Source organism: Morone saxatilis, unplaced genomic scaffold (genome assembly GCF_004916995.1).
Source record: "Morone saxatilis isolate NCDOM2014 unplaced genomic scaffold, NCSU_SB_2.0 Contig23, whole genome shotgun sequence".
NCBI lineage: Eukaryota > Metazoa > Chordata > Actinopteri > Moronidae > Morone > Morone saxatilis.
The window spans coordinates 13,177,070-13,198,798 of NW_023339796.1; the positions used below are offsets into that span (position 1 = coordinate 13,177,070).

At 41.3% G+C, this 21,729-nt stretch overlaps 1 protein-coding gene across 2 annotated transcripts in view; it reads left to right on the top strand.

Moving 5' to 3' along the window:
- The window catches only part of gpc5c (glypican 5c), a 92,355-nt gene that overhangs the window by 19,211 nt on the left and 51,415 nt on the right, over positions 1–21,729 (top strand). The window contains exons 3-5 of one of the 2 annotated variants that reach the window (XM_035670090.1): positions 5,478–6,181; positions 19,858–20,021; positions 21,178–21,234. In XM_035670090.1, coding sequence (XP_035525983.1) covers positions 5,478–6,181; positions 19,858–20,021; positions 21,178–21,234 — 925 coding nt within the window. The remainder of the gene's footprint in view (positions 1–5,477; positions 6,182–19,857; positions 20,022–21,177; positions 21,235–21,729) is intronic. The other variant, XM_035670091.1, reaches the window with a different exon arrangement.

Below are 21,729 nucleotides of genomic sequence, written 5' to 3' on the forward strand. Positions count from 1 at the left end.
ACATTATAGCCCAGTGCACCCCGAATGCCCCTGGCATCTGTGGAATTGTTTATGTTTCAGAGTTTTGATATAGCTTGGCTGTCTTTTTAATTACTGGAATGCTGATGGAGAGATGGGGAGCTTGCCCCCTCCCTCCACCTTCTCCTCCTCCCCCTCCTCCACCACCTCCTCCTGTGCTCCCTCTCAAGCTCATTATCCCACCTGTTAGCCCCCTGATAGGACAACACAATCATATTACGATTTGGGGCCAGGGTTTCGCTGAAATTTGTGCACACACTTTTGTGATTAAAGGGTTTTCTAAGGGACTTGTAGAGTCACAGTGATTTTGGCAGGAGTGCAGCTCCCCAGTTTGTGCAGGTCATATTTGCATGGACAGCATGTCTGCGCGTGTTGTCTGACAGATGAGTCATGCTCCCACTTTAGACTTCAGACGTGTGATTTTGCCACGCAAGTATGATGAATCAACAGATTGATTCATTGACTTATTAATAGTTTATTACCATTAAACTGTTTGTTGAAAGGTTAGAGGCTGGGAGATTGTATGACATTGCAGCTCTCCCCTGTAACCTAAGATGACCAGTGCTGAGTGGGAGATGGCCCTATGTACAGTATTTCTACTAATTAAAACAAGGATATGTAATCTACACATGTGTCACTATGTCATATATCTGTGTGGTGACCTGTCTGAAACCCAAGCCTGTGGCAGGATTAAAATGCTTTGCCTGAGAAAAAGGTTGGTCAGGTCCAGTTGGGTCTGATTGCCAAGATAGGAAGGGCCCACAGCTTCATGGTATGAGAACAGTGTCTCCTACCTCATTATCACAATATTACCGCATCTTCAAGCACGCGCGAGCATACACACACATATGCACACCCAACTCTGCAGGTCTACATGCATGAACTTAAAAATACACACATACATGTACTCGCTTACACTTATTAAAAGATGCAGTGTCACTCATGACACAGAAAGACTCTTCTATCACAGGACTATGCAACTCGTTAGAATGGGGAAAGTTCAAGTTCATGATCAATTCAGTTAAAATATTTGCATACACGTGAAATTTTCCAGTGCATTTTGCAACTGTGTGTATTTTTACAGTTTACTCATTATTTGATCTAGCTAATATTACTTTATATATTTTGTGTATGTAGAGTTTTTAATTATTATGAATAATTGGCTTGCTGTATATTTAAAAGCAAAGGCTTAATTGCACTACAATAAAAACTTGAAGGACCATTTCATTGCGCAACATTTCTAGAACCCCTTTCTTGATCACTAAACAGGCCAAATCTGAAAACATTTGATATCTTCATCTAATGGGACAGAATACATTTCCAGGATTTTACAGGAGTAGCTAAGGTAGACTTGGTCAAACATGTTACATTTCCTTTTGGTTGAAGGGTAAATAAAGAACAAAAATATACTGTAAGGGCAATGTTTGCTGTTGTACACTTGTGTCTAATTAAATTCGACATACTGACATGAGCTTATTCAGGGGGAATTATGATTAGGGATTTTAGAAATGCTGCTTTCTCACACTTCAGGAAATGCTTTGTCAAGTTAGACAGACTTTCTCATTTTCATAAATTATTTTCACTAAGTTATAACATTTTGCTGTGAAGCTTAGCCACACTTTGTAAGCTCTGGGGAGTAAACGCTGCACACATGTGTAAGTGACGTAACTTTTGCGGCATTGCTGTCTGCCACCGTGTCTTTTTTGTTACCACTATTATGAGTCTCTAGAGTCAGATTTTTCCAAGTGTTACACATAGGGGCTTTAAAAAGGCATTAACAAATAACTTGCTGCAACAACTACTACTAGTCATACAGTTTAATCAGTTTGTCCAACCCCACACGCTTACAGTGTTGGTCCGTGAGGGTATTTTTGTTCAACATGTCCTGTGCTGTGAGTTCTGGCGACCCAGCTTTGATTCCTTGGCCTTAAATGACCTCTTCAAACTGTGACAATACTGCTCAGTAAGACTGACTACACACACATTTTTCTCGATGTGAAAGTGGCTTAGAAATTAGGAACGCCATAGTGGTGACTTAAATCACAGAGCTGCCACTGTGCATGTTTTGAGTCAGTTATTGTGGCAGCTTCACCATGGTGACACTTAAGCTTTAATTGTGCCAGTAAAACACTGGGTTGCCATGCAGAATGTAAAGTACAAATAGCTTCTTATGATCAAACCCAGTGATCTCAGAAAAGTGGCCTTGGCATGGCATTCGTGGAAAGATATGGTATAATATCCCATCCCATCACAGAGACATAAATACTTAGTTTAGGTCACTGCAGGACAGAGGTCTCTTCCACTTTGCCATGCTTTTTTATCTGTTTAATACCTTGTTTATTCCAAGCAGAGAGCATGTCAGATTAGCCCCACGGGGCCACAGACAAAGCAAGCCTGTTCATTTATTCCCGTATAGTTAGCTTGACAATTATGTGTTTTGAATTTTGGACTTCCGTGGAAATTAAAGATAATTGCTTCATGCAAAATAGCCTCGATCCAGCCAGACTTTATTTCCCAAAAGGCTTACTGATGGGAGACTGTGACATGGTAATGATAGCCACCCACGACTGAGTGTCTGAATGGAGTGTGGTCAAAATCCAGATTCAGACATAGTGGTCAGACAGAACAATCAAACCCAACCGACTATCATGCAATGGTAGTTAGGACTTAAAAAGCTGCTGGTTTCTTGTTTTTTGTTATCGCACTGTTTCCCAGTACTGGAAAGTGCAAAGAAACCCGCAACGATTGTGCACTTGATTTATCACAGAATGAGAAACAGGATCCATTTGAGCGTGGGAGAGAACTTGATGGAGAACAGAAAATAACTGATGTTGAAAATGAATGAATCATGGGATCAGGTTTTTTTTTTCAGAGGGAGTGTAGAGAGAAAGAAAGGTGGATTTTTGTCCTACTTCTGTACATTCAGAAAAGGACATGTTTGAAGTAACAGCCATGGAGAGACAGGGAAGTGCACCGGACCCAGGGGCCAAATGAATCCAGATGTCAGAGCATGTTCACAAGGTGGAGTCCACTTGTACAGTAGTTGTTTTTCCTTGTTCAAAAGTTCAGTCGCCTCTTTTTATTCCAATTTTTCCTGGCGGTCTCCCTCTCTCTTCCCGTTTTTCCTCTTTCGTGTTCTCTCTCTGTGTCACTCTCTTGGCAATAAAAATAAGCTTTTTTAACAAGTATGGAATGTCTTAAGGATTTAATGATCCTGTCATAAACCCTTTAAAAGTTGTGCATCCAGTCTTAGTGCTCAAGAAGTATAAGACTTAGATTCTTCTTTTCTCGCCTTCTCGAGAAAACTCGCTTTGTCTCATCATGTAGACTAATCTGGTTTTGTTTTGCACCCACCACGCCTTATAAAGAGTAAGATTAAACTGTGGTATTTCTGAGCATGAAAATTTTATAATAACATTATGTAATGCTGTGTAACATAAGCCTGTGGGTACATCTTGTGGTGTAAACTTCTTGTGGCTATCAAAGAAATTAGACCTCACACTGGTACCAACTCTGTGGCCCCACAGGCTTAGGAGACACTGAAGTGGAACTGAAACTGTAACTTCTCTGCCAGCCTGATGCAATTTTTGCTTATTCCCTTCCTTTTGGTTTTTCTCATGTTGCTTTTGCACTTTGTTGATCTTCTTGGTCGGTCTCTAGCTGGAGGTCTTTCTGACTGCTCTCAGCATACAGTCAGACTACAAGTCATCACCCCTTGCTTTACAGTAATAATCCCTAACAGACCATTACTTGTCATGTCTGTCTGCTTTATTTCTGTCACACGCAGTCACGCTCTTCAAACCCAACAGGCTACAACTTTAAATGTAGTGTGTGTGCGAGACTAGCTCTGATCATGACGACGGTGTTTTCTGGTGCGTTACAAATGAGTCGTGCCTCTTACTGGCCAGTGGGGAGTCCCCGTGTGTCACAGACAGCGGTCATATTAGTGCAGCTGTTGAGGAGGACATGACTGTTGTTATCCTTCTGTCTGTGAGTTGGGAGGGGCTGGACACACACAGGCACACACACACACAAACACATATTCATTTGGTAACAATCACTGTGCTGGGGTACATTCACAATGAAGGAGTTACACTCGTAAATTAATGTGTAAGTGTTTTCATCAGGCTTCACTTCCATCAAACTTTTTTTTAAAGACCACAGTACATGATTAATAACAATTGTTTAGCGGTCAGAAACATATGCAGAATTGTCAGACACTGTGAGCTTAGGCATTGGTTTTTTTTTCATTTAATGTCTGGATTTACATGTGTGGCGTGCGGTGCCGTGCGCAATGCGTCTGCCGTGCCGAGGTCCGTGTGTGTGGTGGTGGTGGGATTGTGTCGACACCCTCCTTCTCCTGTCTCAATTTCTGTACAGTTGCTACTGCTCCTTCATGCCCTGGCATGCTTTTAGGCTGACATCACACCCCATAGGAGAGTGTTGTGTCCAGGACACGCATACACATACAAACACACACACACACATACATGTACATACAGTCGCACACATACACACGTTGCACACAGAAGCATGGATGTGTGGAGTTGCTGGTTACACGATTAAGTTGAAGGAGATGGAAGGGATGAGTTAGGCTGTGCTATATAAGTGACCTCATGTATGGTAATAAGCAAGACCGCCCGTTTTACTGCCTGATCATTTTTGATTTGTAGTTACTGTTTAATAAAATGTAGTTATTCAAAATAAATGTCTGTGAGCAGTGCAAATGGGGTTAGACAAAGGGGTACATCGGAGAAAAGGAAGAGAAATTGACAGGCAAGAGAGTCAAGCTGTTTTTCTATATTACATGTCTTTTTTCCCTTGCTAACCTCCTGTCACTCCTTCTACTCCGTCTCCACTCCGTTACAGTATCTTCCTTAGCAAGAAGTGGCACTTTATTGGCACTAATCAGCCTCCGCACTGACATCATTGATTGCTTTACAGCTTCATGGTTTCACCAGGAAATGACATAAGAATAGGATTATTCAACTCTGTATGTGTGTGTGTGTGTGTGTGTGTGTGTGTGGGTGTGTGTGTTTGTGTGTGACCCCTGTAGAATCTGGAATATACAGTATTTACCTCAGAAAATGCAAAGGATACTGTTCAATTATTTCTCTCTCTCTCTCTCTCTCTCTCAGAGACAACTCGTACAACTCTCTCAGACAGACTGCCTACTTAAGACATAGTTATTGGGGTGATCACTTCATACACATGATATCCAGCCGCATTATAGGGAAACTTGACACTGGTTTCTCAACCCCACTTACTAATACGCACAAGCCAAGGCTGGCTGGTTAGGAGCCAGAGTTTTGGATATGAGTTTGCGTTTTAAATGCCTTACCCTTTTCCTGGAGAGCTTGTAGATCATGTCATCAAGGGTTTTCAATATTCTTCTCATATGAAATGTCTTTCCTCTTATCTCTTATCTCTGTGTTGTTGTTTTTTTGCTCTCCTTGCAGACATGTTCCAGTACCTTCTATCCTTCTCTCAGGGCCACCTGAGCTCTCTGTTGGAGGGAACCTACTCATCCCTGTCCCGCCATGCCCTACCCCACGTTAACCAACTCTTCTCCTCACTCTCCCTCTACCTCCGTGGGGCCAACGTCTCTGTGGAGGTGTCAGTTCACCAATTTTTTAACAACCTCTTCCCACTCGTCTACACTCGGCTAATCAATCCAGGCATTGAAGGCGGCATGATGATGGGCAGTGAAATGGGCGACTGTCTCCGTATGATCAGGCAGGATGTCAACCCTTTTGGGCCTCATCCAGTCGTCATGGCCCAAGAGCTGGCTGGGGCACTCGGAGCCGGGCGACAACTGGCCCTAGCCCTGGAGGAGGGTCTGGAGGTGATGAATGCCACTGAACATGTCACCCTGAGCAAAGAGTGTGTGAAGGGCCTGGTGAAGATGGTGTACTGCTCCCACTGCAGAGGCTTGACGCTGATCAAGCCCTGCGTGGGATACTGTCTGAATGTAATGCGCGGCTGCTTGGCCAGCGTGTCGGAGTTGGATCAGCCTTGGAGGAGGTATACCAGCTTGTTGGAGCAACTAACCCATGCCATGGCCGGGCACCACAGCATGGAACTAGCCCTGCTGGGGGTCAGAGGGCACGTTAATGAAGCCTTGCTCTACGCACAGCTCCATGGTCCACTCATCACTGCCACGGTGAGTACACACTAGGTTTAATGGCACATGCAAAAAAAACCTACAAACCTTTTTGTTTAACATCTTTGTTTTATACATATACCTTGGCAATGTTTGGTGTATTGATTGGAAAGCTTTAGCAGTGCGCCTGTGATTTATGAGGTATTTTTTCCACTCGTGCAACAAAGAACCCTGCACACTGCATTAATGTTTGCACAGTGTTGAAACTATTAAGTGAAAAATATGTTTATACAAAAAAAAAAAAATACAATAAAAGTTCAGTGTCCAAAGAAATACCGGCTGAACTGAAGTTAGAGGCAAATTTTCCAAAATGGCAAGGCAGCATAAAATCACCATTGTTGTTTAGGGTCGGACTGTAGGGAAGTATTATGAATTCCTAATTTACTACAATGAAAATGAGGAAAGTTGCCGATTAAAATGGGGATTTGGTTCTCTTTCATGCTGTGAGTGCTACCATATGCCTTATGTTAAATGCAGTTTTAAGTTGGATGTTCACAACATGTAGACATTTTCATGAATGATGTGTGTGAATGTGGATCAAATCTCTACACGTATTTAAAGTAATATATATAACACATCAGATGTGTATGTGTAAAAATAATTTGCTTTATTTGAGATGGCATCTGAAGTCAGCTTTGTCAGTAAATACAGTACACTGCGATCTATATCTTCATATTTTAAACAGAACCTGACTTTCTGTATACCTAAATTGAAACGTTGAGGAATGCATAAGGGTGTAAGGTAACATGAGTCATACACCAAGGAACAGAAGGCATCATCAAGAAAAACGTAACTAAATACTTACTAGCATGTCAGTCCCCATTCCATCTCTCTTTCAGGCGTGGTTGTCGATGCAGTGTATGTGTATTTATTGTTTTTAAATGAATCTATAGGAGCACTTATAAATGCATGTCCTCTGGGCATGAGCTGGAGAATAGTGGACATCATGCTTTCTTTTACTCAGTACGTGGCTGGACGAGACTTCCCCGAGTTGTGGGAATAGCCTTGTGTTATTTCTGTTTATTCTCCCAGTCTATGTCTATCTTATCCTCATCCCCACCTCGCTACATCTCATTAGCTGGCTATGACAGGTTACAGATATGAGTTTTTATGATTAATATCCTGTCAACACCTTGACTTGCTCAGTTGGAAAAGCTTTCTGTGATATGAATGTGTTGAACATGGGACCAGAGAGGGGAAGAACAATGCTTCAGATGTTGACAGGGTTATGTACGGTGCAGCTCCCTAATATCTTTAACCACTTGTGGACACGTCTACACTGGAACTGTTCCCAGAAGTGGACTGGACTGTAAGACGACAGTATAGAAGCCTTAATGTGCAAGCTGTTAGTGGATTAAACTTTGACTTGGCTATTTGGTTTGACTTAATGTACAGTTGCAGTCTTCCAGTGAACGATTGTCAATTATTCTCACAGACAAGTCATTACTTTGGTGACTTAGTGAAGAAAAAGTTAGTTCTGCATGTTTTAGCCCATTAACAATTACATATTACAGAGTTCAAAATTTGTATTTCTGTTCTTTTGGCAGAGGCTAGCTGCCTCTCCCCACCTAAACTCCTGCTCCGAGCTGCCAGGTCCAGACCAGTCTCTCCACTGAACACAAACAAAATTAATATCATCTCTCTATTCAATTCCTGGCAAGCAAAGAAGCAATCCTCCCAAAATGTCAAAGTAACGGAGCACTACTGGGATTACTTAATGTAATTATTGAATTAAAGAATGAAAGTTGTAATCCCTTACATCACTCACTGAGAGAGCTAGAGTGAGTGACACTATGCTGTGACCCTATGCCCACAGAGGAGATTTCACAGACTAAATCAAGCGAAAGGTACAGGAAGAATGTAATTTGTCTGTAGGGTCCTTTTCATAATGCGGTCAAACACTTATAATAACAATCTGAGCTAGTCAGTGGCAAAAACAAGCACTTGTAATGGACGTATTTTGATGGTGCGTGATTGCTCATAATGATTACATTGTAGCCCATTTCGCAGCTGCAGCACTCTCGCTCAATACCAAATACAAAACGTCTTGTCCCCATTAGTCACTTTGACACAAAACATGTGGAAATAAGGTCCAGGTTGAAAAATACCAAAGTTACTCTTTAAGGCACTATGGAGACAAATAAAAGAAATTACTCATTTTGAACTTCCTGCATAAAATGCAGCAATCAGTGTGCAATAATGAAGTAACAAATAATAGCTATGACAAGGTGGTTAGTGTGACAGATTATCTTTGTCAAGCAAGTTTCAATACTCCCTGCAAGTAAATGGTCATAGTGTACCAGAATGAACCGAAATGAATGTCCGCCTGGGAGGTGGAAAAACACCTCTAACATGTATAGCAATTCTAGTGGAAAATGGTTGGCAGTAACATAAAATGCAAGTAATTTGTGGTTAATGGGCTTAAACATGCAAAACCACTGGTATGGTCTTTTTAAAATTGTGAAGGAACATCACAGAGCCTGGATGATTCTAAATTAAACACTCACATTAAACGCACACTTAATGTATATATACATGCACGCGCAGACTGAGGAGGGTTGGTTACCAGGCTTGATGACTGACCTAACAAAACTATGCAGAGAGAGACCCAGCTTGTTCTTCGTGTGTGTATGTACATATGTGTGTGTATGCCTGCTTGGTATTCATGGGGTGGCAGGCAATCCTGGAGCAGGGAGTCCAGCACGGGGACAAGTGGGACAGAATTGAAAGGGTTCCAGCTAGGCCATACAAACTAGACCCAGCCAGCTGGAAAAAAGGGCCCAGAGAATTGTTGCTGATAAAGGAGGCGGCCCCCAGTCGGACACTGGTGGTTCCCATTTTCGGTGCTCTCATTGCTCTAGCCATTCACCCAGGCTGGAGTACAAACACGATCACCGAAGTTTACTCATTCAGACACACACACACACAGACGCACACCCTTACCCACACACAGACTAACACACAGGTCTATTGCCATGTACTACCTAGAACCCATGGCCTTTTTAAATCACAGTATGTTTTTATAAAGCCACAGTGGCCTGTCAAGGAAAACTGTTAAGTCTCTTGTGCACAACTACTGTGTCAGCGTAGCCACCTTCACCCTTACACCTCCATATACCCCCCTTCCCAGACATACACCCAATTTTAAACACCTATTATCCTTACTATCTTACTGCAAAGCAAATAAAGTGCAAATACCTTGCTTAACGTACTGTTGATTTTTATAACTTATGCTGTACATGTGAAGTCAAGCACAAAGAAGTAACTGTTTTTTGCAGAGTCAGAATATTATATGGAGTTGTTATTAAAGGAATTATTGTGACTGTGTGGTTTTACACTGGGATGTTATCCCAAACCATTTTGTGGTTGCTCTCTCTCTCACTTAGAGAGCTGCAGACTACACAGAGTCTGCACTATAGGTTGCAATACGTCATGGGGCAGGACCCGGGTCATAACACATATACTGTACATACACACATCACCACGCTGTGCGCAGGTATCAGGTTTTCAGAAGTCCTGTACAGAGCCTAGATGTGCAGCCCACACCTTTTGACAATACTAGCAGCGCATGTGAGACTGAAAGGCAGCTATTGATAGTTATGTGGGGCAGCAGAAGGATAGATTCTGTTTTAACACATTCCTGCTCTTATTGAAATGGAGCGTGAACGCGGGTCACAGGGAAGTGGTTATGGTTATGGATATTGGGGGAGCCTGGGGCTGGATTATGTCGAGTAGACACAATTAGGAGAAAATTGGAAAATGTCCAGTAAAAGTGGCCACTCTTATTGGGCCCCAGTGGAAATGGTAGCTCCAATGTTTAGTGAGGTTTTCTCCCTCTGAATGCTGCCCTGTTGAGTTCATCTTCTCCCTCCAGAGTCAACTGTGCTTAAGAGGCCACAGACTGCTGTTTATTGACATGACCATAAAAATGATATGGCTCATATGACCTGGAAGGGAACTTTATCTGCTACTTGCTTAAGATGAGTAGACTTTAGGATAAATCTTAACACAGAGAAGCATATAATCACTCACACCTTCATTTATTCACTCAGTCAGTTGCTCACTGAGCGCTTTATAGTCTGCTTATGAGAAAATAGTACCAGTGGTCCAGATTAGAGCAGTTTATATGCAGGTCTACCTTATCCGCTTGTTGGTTTTACCCCAGCTTCTCATTACAGTCTTATGGAGGAATGATAATAGCAGCCTGGGCCTTTAGATAATGGAAACAAGGGCCAGTGGGATGGCTGGAAGGTTTCCATTCACCACGGCGGCACCTCAACAGACTACAGTGGCTTACATTGCAAGCACTTTTTATTTTACTCTATCCCACAATAATATAAAAGGATATCATTGGTGTGAAAATAAACTTTGTTGTTATCACAGTTTTTTAAATTTTACTTTCCCTGTCTCATTCTCTGCAACCCTATATTTTTATAGTTTCAGCATAGGACTGAGCAATCCCATCAGCGTCCCATCAGTTATTTTACCATACGGAGGTACAGTATGTATCAGCCATTGTGGGCAATGCAGCAAAGCAATTAGCATATAAAAAAAAATGGATTAGATTTTTATGATTTTTCTCATCTTTTCTCAATGTGATTGGATAATACAAAAACAAGCATTTTATCTAGAAACAGTTTCTCACTATATTTTCCAGATACTAAATAAAAAATTACAATTTACACATTATTTATCCATACTTAATTTGGCATAATCTCACTTTAAAAATTGACAGTTTAGGTATTTCCCTTTAAATAAATGTATATACAAGAGAAGGAAACTAAAAATAATTACAGGTGTAGCTAAAATGTAACCAGAGCTGTACTCATGTTAGTTAGTCGTTACAGTCAGTACTTTTTGTAATAGGGCATGTTAAAAAAAATGCAAATGCAAAATTACAAAACCATATTTTAACTAATATATTAATAAAGAATAATAAGTAAGTGTGCAGGTGTCTTTTTTTTAATTTTTAAATTGCACTCTGACATCAGCTGCTGACGCACCTCCAGAGTTCCCCTTATATAAAAGGATTAGCTTTTATACTGTATATGGTTTCTGGATTTAATATTTGAGACTGTTTCCAGAGTGTTAGCTTACTCAAAATGTGCTCATGGCCAATCTATAAGCTTAACCCATCTTCCTAAGTTGTGTGCGCCTTTGGCACTCAGTCTTACCCTCAAGCTGAATGACTGACTTACTCAGCAGTCCATTAGCTAATGATGGTGGGTGCAGCCTCTCTTCTCCTCAGCCACCCTCGCACATCTTTTCTTTCTCGTTCTCCTCTTCCCTCGTTTAGTGTTTGCCTTACTACTAATATGCAGCAGCCCTCAACACCACAAAAAAAAAAATCCTGCATTTCCTCTCCTCTGTGTGAAAAATGTTGTAACAGTGAGCGGTCGTCATATGATGGATTGCTGGGCCATTAAATTCGGCTCTGAACATAAAGCAGTGGTCCTTAACTGTAACTTGGGTCGGTGGAATCATATAATTTCAGAAATCATGTCATTTCTCAGATATGTAGTTGATTATAAGTTGATGAGCTGTTCACAGAACGGAGACTAAATGATGTGGGGTATTCCCTCAGAGCCTGAGGTCTGCTGCTCCGACAAACTGTTTCACACAGAATAAGAAACGACAGGAGAGAGAGAGAGAGAGAGAGATGACAAGAAAAAAAAAGAGGGTTGACAGGCGCACAAATATGTTGATGCTGTTTATCAATGAGATTTATGGCTTATGAGAGAACTTGATTTGGGCAATAAATTTAAATTGTGACTGAGAAAAATGATATGAGTGACATGCCTCCACCTTATCTATTATCTAGTAAATCAGGACACCTCATTATGTGGTATTGCTTCTTCCTCCTATAAGCTGTTTCAATATCACACTGCAAGCCCTCGTTCTGACCCCTCCATGCCTCTCCCCCTCCATCTCTGTCACCCTTTAAATATCCCCTGCCATCCCTGTATGTGTCTGAACTCTCCCAACAACCTCACCTGATGCCTTGGTGCCTGCTGACCTGGTGTTTGAGCGTCTTTAAACTTAAGCTAGCTGGTATGATGATAATGTCGTGCAGCTGCTGCTGTGAACTTAATGTGAATGCCTACTGCATCTGTGTTATGATTATAGTGGCAATTGCTGGTTCATTGGAAGGCTTCAAACGGACACGTGGACTCTCAACGGTGCTATCCACGCGCTTATTTTCTTTGCTTGTGCGCATATGTTCCACCATATCGCAGGCACAGGCGAGATGAACTCGCTTGACCTTCCCCTGTCCCTTTTTCCTGGCCCTTGTCCTCCATCTCTGCGGTTTAACACCACTTGAATCCTCTGAGACATCTTGCCACATTTTGTGTCTGTAATTTCTCGTAAATTTGTTTACAAAGATGGGAAAATGTTGTCAACAAACGGCAAAGTAACACCTATATTTACAAGGGGGAAAAAAATGAGAGGCTCTCATTTTTAGATCATCTGTGAGTGATTTAATCAGAGTAAACAAGCCTCAGTGTGGAGAGAGAAACTCAATGTTCTCTTTACTGATTGGAATCTCAAGGACTTTTCCCTGTGATATACGAGGGACCGAGGCTCTCTTTAATTAGCACTGACATCATTTCGGATAAGAGAGAGGGAAAAAGAGGGGGAAGTGGGGGTGGCTGATTGACAGAGACTGCCGAGTGAAGACTAAAGAGAAAGATGGAGACAAAGTGATTAAGAAAGAATGAAGCGAGACCTAAAAAGATGGCAATGAAGAATTGGCAGGGAGAGGGAGAAAAGAAGGCATGGAGAAAAGAGTAGTGTTGTAAATCATCTCTACTCTCTCAAGGATTTCTGGGAGAGGCCAAGTGGAAAGCTGTCACAATTAGCCCACGAGTGGTTCAGAGGGTTTTGTATATGCTGAATGTTTTACACTAAAATAGGAAGAAGACTATTTTAGCTTTTGGCTTAAAGCTAGAACACAATATCATCTTCAAAATACACAATGTTTAGGGTGGAGCCAAAGCCATAAATAGATGATTTTGTATTTCTTTGGCATTCAGTAATTGATTATGAATTTATGTTTTACAGTTTATATGACACACACCGCCTGCTCTCATAGTCTCCAGCTTTAATCTTTCCTGCCCAGAAGAACTTCAAGCCTTCTTCCATTCAAAAATATGCTCCTACAGTTTAATGTTTGAGCTGCACAGTCCAGAATAATGTACGTGCAAAGTATGACACTACAAGGATGTTTTCACATTCATCTGCTGAAAGTAGAACGTTTCTCTGTGCTCACTGAAAATACGATTTTAAAGGGTGGGCCTAAGACCATGAATTGTGACATCATAAATAGTTTGCAAGTCAGTTCTGCTCCAATTTGTAACTTATACTAGTGTGATGTAGAAACTTGAAGCCGACAGTGTACGTACACTGAAAATGACTTTACATTCAAGTATGAGAGATCTTGTGTTCAGCAGGAAAACCATAGAAATGCTCATGAGTGCATGTAAAAATAGGTCCTAGGCCTTGTCACCCACCTCCTTTTGCACCATCCTTGAGTCATGCAATTACTGTTTTCTGTCTGTCACTCAAGACTCACTATCATCAACAGGTCTAATCACAGAGAACAATGTCTATTGATGGCTCATAAATTACATTATCATAAATCTTATATCTGGAGACGTGTAGCTATATATAAGTGACTCATCTGTCAACTGGCTCTACACACAGCAATCTTCATCATTTAAGTTGTAAACCTCTCATTGTATATAATCAGGGTTTAATATAATCCCTGCCTGTTCCACCCAGAGCCACTTTACATTGTCTCTGGAAACCCAGACATGTTATTTGTTTGGAGGGCACACTACAGTTAGCGTACCTTGCTATCTGTTCTATTCACGGAAAATGTAAGTATACTGTCCTAGTCCTGGATTGATTGTTTGAGGCTATAATGGTCTGATTAAACTCAACACATTAAAGCTTACATCTGTCTCTTTTTGTGTGATTTGAAACGCAGCCTAACAGTGTTGTTGAGGGGGGAGAGAGACTTCCTTATTCCCTTAACCCACCCAGATTGTCCCAGATGGAGCTGGGTTTGAACTGGCAACTTTCCAGTCTCAAGCTTGCTTCCTTAACCTCAAGGCCTCCACCACAATATTGTTAGTCCTGCAAAATTCAAGTGGTCACCTTAATTCGTAAATAAAAGGCAAATTTTGTATTTTGTATCTGGCTGGATCATTGCTGTACATACATGATTATTCTTGGATGTTATACATCACCTTTTTCGTCATTTGGATTGAACAAAATCAGACATACCTGAAAGCCTTAAAGAATATATTAGTAAGAGTAGGTCTAAGGTTGTTGATGATTTCTCTTATTTTCACTCAGTGAATACGGAGATCCTGCACAAGTAGTGGGCCCTCCCTTTCTATTTTCATATGTGTTGCAATTAGGGCTGGAAATTGTTACTTGTTTAAACACAATTATCGTGATTCTCGACAGCAAAAAAACCCAGTCATTTCAAATAAAATTGATGCCTTGGGTTTTCTTTGGAGAAAACATCATAAACAAACATGTTGCCAAAGTAACAAGGATTTTCCTGTGCGGCATGTGAATCAGTGGCCTGGTTTTCCCTCTGCATTCCCACTAATCATTCCACTACTTGGCTACTGATTGCACTTTTTCTTCTGCTTTTTTTTTCTTCTTTAGTTAGTAACCGCAATTAAGTAAATACCAAATAAAGCTAATTGCGTTCACTCTCATTTGCTTGCTTTTTTTCAGTCTGGGCGTTGGTTATTGTGCATAACTCTCACTGAAACATAGATATTGAATTAAATTACCATGCCAAAGGTGGTCCAACATGATGCTGAATTGGGGATTCTGTTTTTCTGGTGCATCTCTTCTCTGACTCTGTGTCACAGCCTCATGTATCGAAACCCAAATAGTAGGAGAGCACTGTTGCTACTTTTGATTTCTGTCTTTGAGAGCAGTAGGCTATGTTTTACTGTCACTTACGGAAATGTAATTTAATTTCCTAATTTTTACTGGTAAGTGAATATTTCATGGTTATGAGAAAAAACGGTTTAAGGGTTTCCAATATTTGAGATGACAGTGACTGTGGTTTGGATAATGGATGTAAGCAGCAGTCTCAAGAGCCATTCTCAGAGATACGAATGAAGACAGAGGCAATTAGCCGTTTTGAGCTTCCTGCCATAATTAAAGTCATAAAATGTGCTACTTTGCACATATGCATGCTCAATTACACGAGCACGTACACAATGTACACCAATGAGACGCTGCAAAAAAACTTTATATGAATTCCTAGGATTAGGAACAGCACAGATCCAATGGTTTTTAGTTCTGATTTAGGCCATCCAGCCCTATGATGCATAACTGTGATAAATGAATACAATTCCTAAGGCTTGGTTGAAAAGTGTATATTGTTTTAGCTAAGGTCAGGAACAGCTAATATAACACAATCTCAGTATGTGACTGTTTTTTTTTATTTCAATACACTTGGCCAACTGCTGTAGTGGAAAGGCCTGTGTATCTACTAGAAAAGCTGTTGTTCACTTTTGCAGATCTAACAAATATCGTATTGTTCCCAAACAGTCGGTAGCGTGAGGTGACCGAACTGTATGCGCACAAACTATGGAAAAAGTGAAAGAGGGCGGTCTTAACTGACAGAACAAGCTCTCTTCATCCCACAGTGCAATGTGCTTGGGGTGAGAGGGGGGCTGAGAAAGTTCCCTTGGCTTTACTGGGTAATCCCTTGATAAATAAACTGGGAAGACAAGACCACCGCTGCTATCTGTAAACCAATACTCCCCTAGAGGAGGGATGGCCCTGGACTTGGCTAGCTTGGAGCTGCACTCTTCCTACACTGGCTTGACTCTGGATGATATTTGCATGGGCGCAGATACACACAAATACATATATACATTTTGAGTTAAAAACTTCCTGAGAAACAGATCCTGGCAGACACCTTTTGTGAGGTAAAAATAAATGATTTAGTTTGAGTTAACTATTGTATATTCTGTTGATATGCAAAACAGCAAAACACATGTACGTAGTTCACTCTGTCCCTAGCAGAAGAAATCTAATTTAATTTGACTAGCTCAAACGCACATAGAATACATGCCTTGTATTTCCCTGAAGTCTTCCTATGTGGATGACATGCATCCCACCAATCTGCCCCCTCCATCAGTCTCTGTCCTCAGGCAATCATATATGGAATGCTCTGCAAAATAGCTGAAATTGTGGAGGTATAACGAGGACAAACAGGTGTCTGCCCACACATACACATACAAAACCAAAGACCCATGCTGCTCCCAAACGGGATTTTCATTCTCACGCCATCATCAGGTCAAGAGATAATTGATTTATGGCCGTGTTCTAGCCCCTGTCGTTATTCAACCTGCAGTCTGATTGGCCCTCAGGATTATGTGGTCATAAGCTCCAACCTATAGGAGTATGTCTCCATTTCTCAAGAGGATCCATAACCAGGATACTGTTTATTTTCCCTGCGATGACTTTGTGGTCTGTTTACACTGTTGTATGCTTAGTTAGGCATGAGAATGATTTGTGTCAGCATTTTTGTTTTGAAATGCAGGCCTTTCTTCAGTCTCTTCTGGCCTCTTCAAAAGTAATGGATTTTTGAACCTCTTCTCTGTGGTTTGGTTGTAAAAATAATGGGGTAATGCAAACAGAACTGAGAGTGACCTCCTCTTGATGTCCATATTTTACACGGATGTTTACATTTTTGTCTCAGAGAATAGCAAAGTGTCATGCAAAGGCAGGTGAGAAATGGCATTGGATTTAAAACTGTAGTCTGCCTCTTCGAAAAGTTCACAATGTCAGAATTAGATCCTGTCCTAATCCTCCATTTATCACCACTGCAGAGTAATGATAACCTGGAGCTCTGACCTTTTTTGGCTGTTATTCATGTGAATTATTTTATGTTTGTATCGCCTTTGGTCTCATGAAGTGCATTTAAAACATAATTTTACACTTTTAGGAGGCACAAGGCTGCCCAAGAGTGGCAATAAACAAACATTTACAGCCTAGTACTTATTTCCCTGCTCTTTTAAGTAATTGGCATCATACTATATAATAGCACAGTGGATATTTTTCTGTGTACTGCTTGGGTATGTTGTGGTGTGTTTATATTTGCTGTAGTGTATTTAGCAGTGAGAAGGTAGGTATTTTCTTTTTGTCCCCATTTATTGTACATGTATTTAACCACGATTGTCTTTTTAAAGTCCTAGTCCACAATGAAGTGGACAATATTTCCGTATTAAAAAACAGCAACTATTGTCACTGACCAGTCTTGGTTTATGCTCGACCCTTTGCACAGCTGCCAGGTTCACCACTTTCAAACATACACACTCTCTCTTTCACACGCACAGTGCCGTAGACCTCCCAAACACTGCAGCCTGGACATGATGTCATGGGACTGTATGTTGTCTGAAATGTGTCTTTTAAATCTCTGGGATTTATTTGATAGAAATGTATTTTTTGCTAAATAAGGATGGTTCACTTGAACCACATCTGGCTAAGTACTTGCCTTGACATTTATAGCATCACTGCTTCTTGGAATTAACAGTGCTGTACTGAGTCATTTTATTTGTTGCTACAAACACTCATGTACTTGCCAGTGTAGATAATTATGGACTGAGTGATACTGAAAGCTCCAGGCTTATCGACAAATTATAAACTTAAACTGTAAATTTTAAATATCCTTGTTAGCCATTACCCTTGCTCAGATATTCTAATTTGGCAAACTTTGTTTCATAAAGCAATTCCTTCAGAGGTTTGAAATTTACAAGTGTTGTAATAATGTCTGAACACATAATGCTGCGCAGACGGTATGAAAATGAATTAAACAGTAATTGTCTGCAAAAGCATTGCAACATGCAAAGAGCATTCGGCTAAGTGTGTAGATAGGCTACATGGCCAAAACAGTTGCTGTATTCTATCTTTTCTCACTGCCACAATGTAATGTGTGTGTGTGTGTGTGTGTGTGTGTGTGTGTGGCTTTGTGTATGCATGACTGTGAGCAGCTCTACCACATGTGAGCATGTTTTATTGGTCCAGAGGGAGTTAAGGTTAATGCAATAAAACAACCATCCCCGTGCCCAGCGTCTGCCTTAACAGAGGATTTAAGACCGTAGTTAAGCTCAAGTAGGAGAGAAAGGCCGGAGTGAAGAGTGAAGTGCAAACAGAGCAATGAAGATTAAAAATGTTCGGCTAGTTAGCTATGCTGTTAGGAAGCATCTCTTGGATTCCTGACAACCCCTCTGCTCAAGAATAGCTAGCTGCTATGTGAAAACTTCCATTTAAACTCCATTTATAAGGCACACAAGATGACGGAGCTGTCTCACCCCGGAGGGAAAGTGTATTTTTAGCAGGCTGGCAAGACACATTTTGTGACCGTTAACACATATTTCAGCTGTTTCCAGACTTACTTATCCAAACTCTTCCCAGCATGTGACACACCCCTTCAACCAAGCATTTAAACACAGATGCTTGCCAGCTCCTTCCCAAATTAAGTTTATGTATTTGTTTGTGCATTCCATTGTTTTGGCCCCCTCACAGGCTATCCTAAACACTTTGTGGCAAAGTTTGCACAATATCTTTCATATTTTCGCTATAGGGAGGTCCAGAGAGGAGGATTAGTGTCAGCGTTGATCACTGTGTTGTTTAATAAATTGGTATGGGTATTGTCACATGTTGTTGTACTGTGGATGCGCTAGTTGCCCAAACCTACCAGCAAAGTAAATGACAAAACAATATTTTTAGTCGACATTCTTATAATGACAAACAAACACAATAGGGAATCTGGGAATAGTCTAGGTGTGGTTTACTGTATGTATGAAAACGTCACTAAGAATGAAGAGGCAACGCTCCTTCAATGAAGTTGAACTGAATCATTCTCGCTGCTTCTTACTGTAAGCCTCCTCTTTCTAAATCAGTGATGAATAAGTGGTGCTGCTAAATATTACATATTCCTGTTGGATGCCCTTACTCGCTACAATGACTCATCTCTCTAGACAAAACGGTGGATATGCATCGATCACTAGAGTTTCTCAGTCCTGTGTGCAACAGCCATTACACTCTGTCTCTCTGGCTAATTGAGGACCACTTAATAACACTGGCCAGAGGCTTTTAAGCCAATGAGTTGTCATTGATTTTACCTCTTGGTTTGAAGCACACGCCCCTTAATTTTCATGACCCCACTGTCTCCTCCTCTCCACTGCTGGCTTTAATAGCCCACTGGAGATACTCGCCATCATTGCCAACTGTGCACACGTGCACTCACCTCTATGAGGTAGTGGAATGTTCTACATTTACTGTCAGCCCTCCCGCCAATAACTCACTCATCACACCGTTTTCTTTCATCACATCCCTCACTTCACGCCCACCGTTTTCCCATGTTGTCCGTTACTCTGAACTTCTCTGTTCCATAATTCTTTTCACCTCTTCTCACCCTGCAATCATTCAACTGAAATGTGTGCATTCTCAACCAAACTGATGGCATCACTCTAAAAAAACGTGTTCACTTATAACCTATTTGCGTTTAATATGCTTTCAACTGTGCAGGTGCCAATTGGCGGTTTATGGAAGTCGCCCTGCAGCTCCAACCATGCTGTTATATGTCTTAACAGGTGTGTGTGTGTGTATTTGCTCTGTCTTTCCCACAGGTGGACAAGGTGTGTGGCCTGTCTACTGGGGAACCTACAAGCATGAAGCCTTATACCCAAGAGGTCACAACCTCTACTGTGACCTCATCGTCTCCTCTTCCATCTGTTGCCCCCTCTAAACCTCTACCAGAGCAGTGGCTGGGGCAGTTAGCCCAATTGAGGAGGTAAGACAAAGCAATGAACTGCACTGTGAACTTAGAAGTTTACTACTGCCTTTTGTTAATCATCTTTTTTTCATTTTATTTTAACTGAAACTTTTGCCTGTTAATTAGTTATAGCTCTATATAGTCAGCTCGATGGAAATATAAATTAAGTAAAAATTGGTCAGATCTGTAAGACATAGTCTGAGGGGTTGGCCGATGTCTATTCACAGCTGCTATCACTTCTCTCTTTCTTCATATGGTTAGTTTGACACAACACACACCCAGTCACCCACCCACACACACATAGTAAATGTAGTGCCTGGCACTAAAGTCCATGCCCTCCATCTGGCCTCTGAGGCAGCCATCCCATGCCCACAGCAGCTGGCAGCAATGTGCCAGGAAAGGGGGAGTGTGGGTAAGATTAATCTTGACGGACCAACAATTTCCTGTTTACCCAGACGGCCATAGCACCAACTCTGCACACCAGTCGGCCGCAGCTTAAATAGCATCACAGACAGAAACACACACACACAACAACACACAGCGTTTCCTGCCTGACCTTGTCCCAAACCATGAATCACTACACTGATGCCAGCCTAGCTGACAGGTCTGGCCTGGCACTGCCACCGCCATTCATGGCAACACAATCCAGCTCCCAGCCTGCTGCCAACCCTGACCAGAGCACATGTGAGTGCTGACCACTTCAGAGACGTGGCAGCGGCACACTGCAGTTAAGGGAGAATAGTGTATTGCTTCAAAAAATATGAAATGTGATAGAGTAAAGCAACATTTACATTTCGTTTTAATGGGGAAAAGTATGAATCAAGAAGCTCAGCAGAATTTTCTCTGGTTTTCCTGTAAATATTTAACTGTTTGCTCAGATGTTTGCTTGGGTCTTTGTTTTCTGACTTAACATATACCAGTGTCTGTTTTAATTGTTGGTGCGGTGTGGGGAGAAATGGTTATTGATTTAAATGTGGTGTGGCCAGTCTCTGCATGTGCATGATTAATCACTCTCTTCCAGGGTCAACTGACTGTCTTTTCTCCCTCCTCCCTACGTGTCTTGTCATGTCATCCTTCTGTTTCTTTTTTCTTTCTCTCACCCCCCCCCCTTACATCCCTGCATCCTCCTTGCTTGCAACAATCTCCCCTGGACTCCAACTCCCATCATTCCCAGCTCATTCCCCCTGAAACCCTCCAAGAACAATAAACATAGTCTGAGAACGCTCTCTAGGTAAGCATGAACACAAGCGTCGTATTTCTTTCAATCTCTCACACATTTAATCTAGCAATGACAGCTCATATTGTGACTTATATGGACATTTAATTTACTTTAACCCTTTATCGGGCGAGGAACCATAATATGGTAACTTCCTTTATGACAGTTTTTATACACTTCATGGCATATTTTGGTGGGTTCTTTTATAGGTGATATATTATATACACTTATGTTACGGCTTTCTTTCACAAATACTCAAAGTGGGCTTAATCTTGATTGCTTATGGTTTATGGCTTATTTATAAATTTTTTCATAGTATCATCATGATGTGGCATATTTCTTTTGCAGCAGCTGTCTGCTCAGTCCTTCTTTGGGAAGAGGAGCCCTGCTGTGCCACAGATTGTTGTTGTGCTAGCCCACCTAGACATCATTGACTTTGATTTGCAGCCTAAAACTGAAACTTTTTTTAAAAAAGTAAAAAAATGTCTTCTTATATCCACCAATAACACT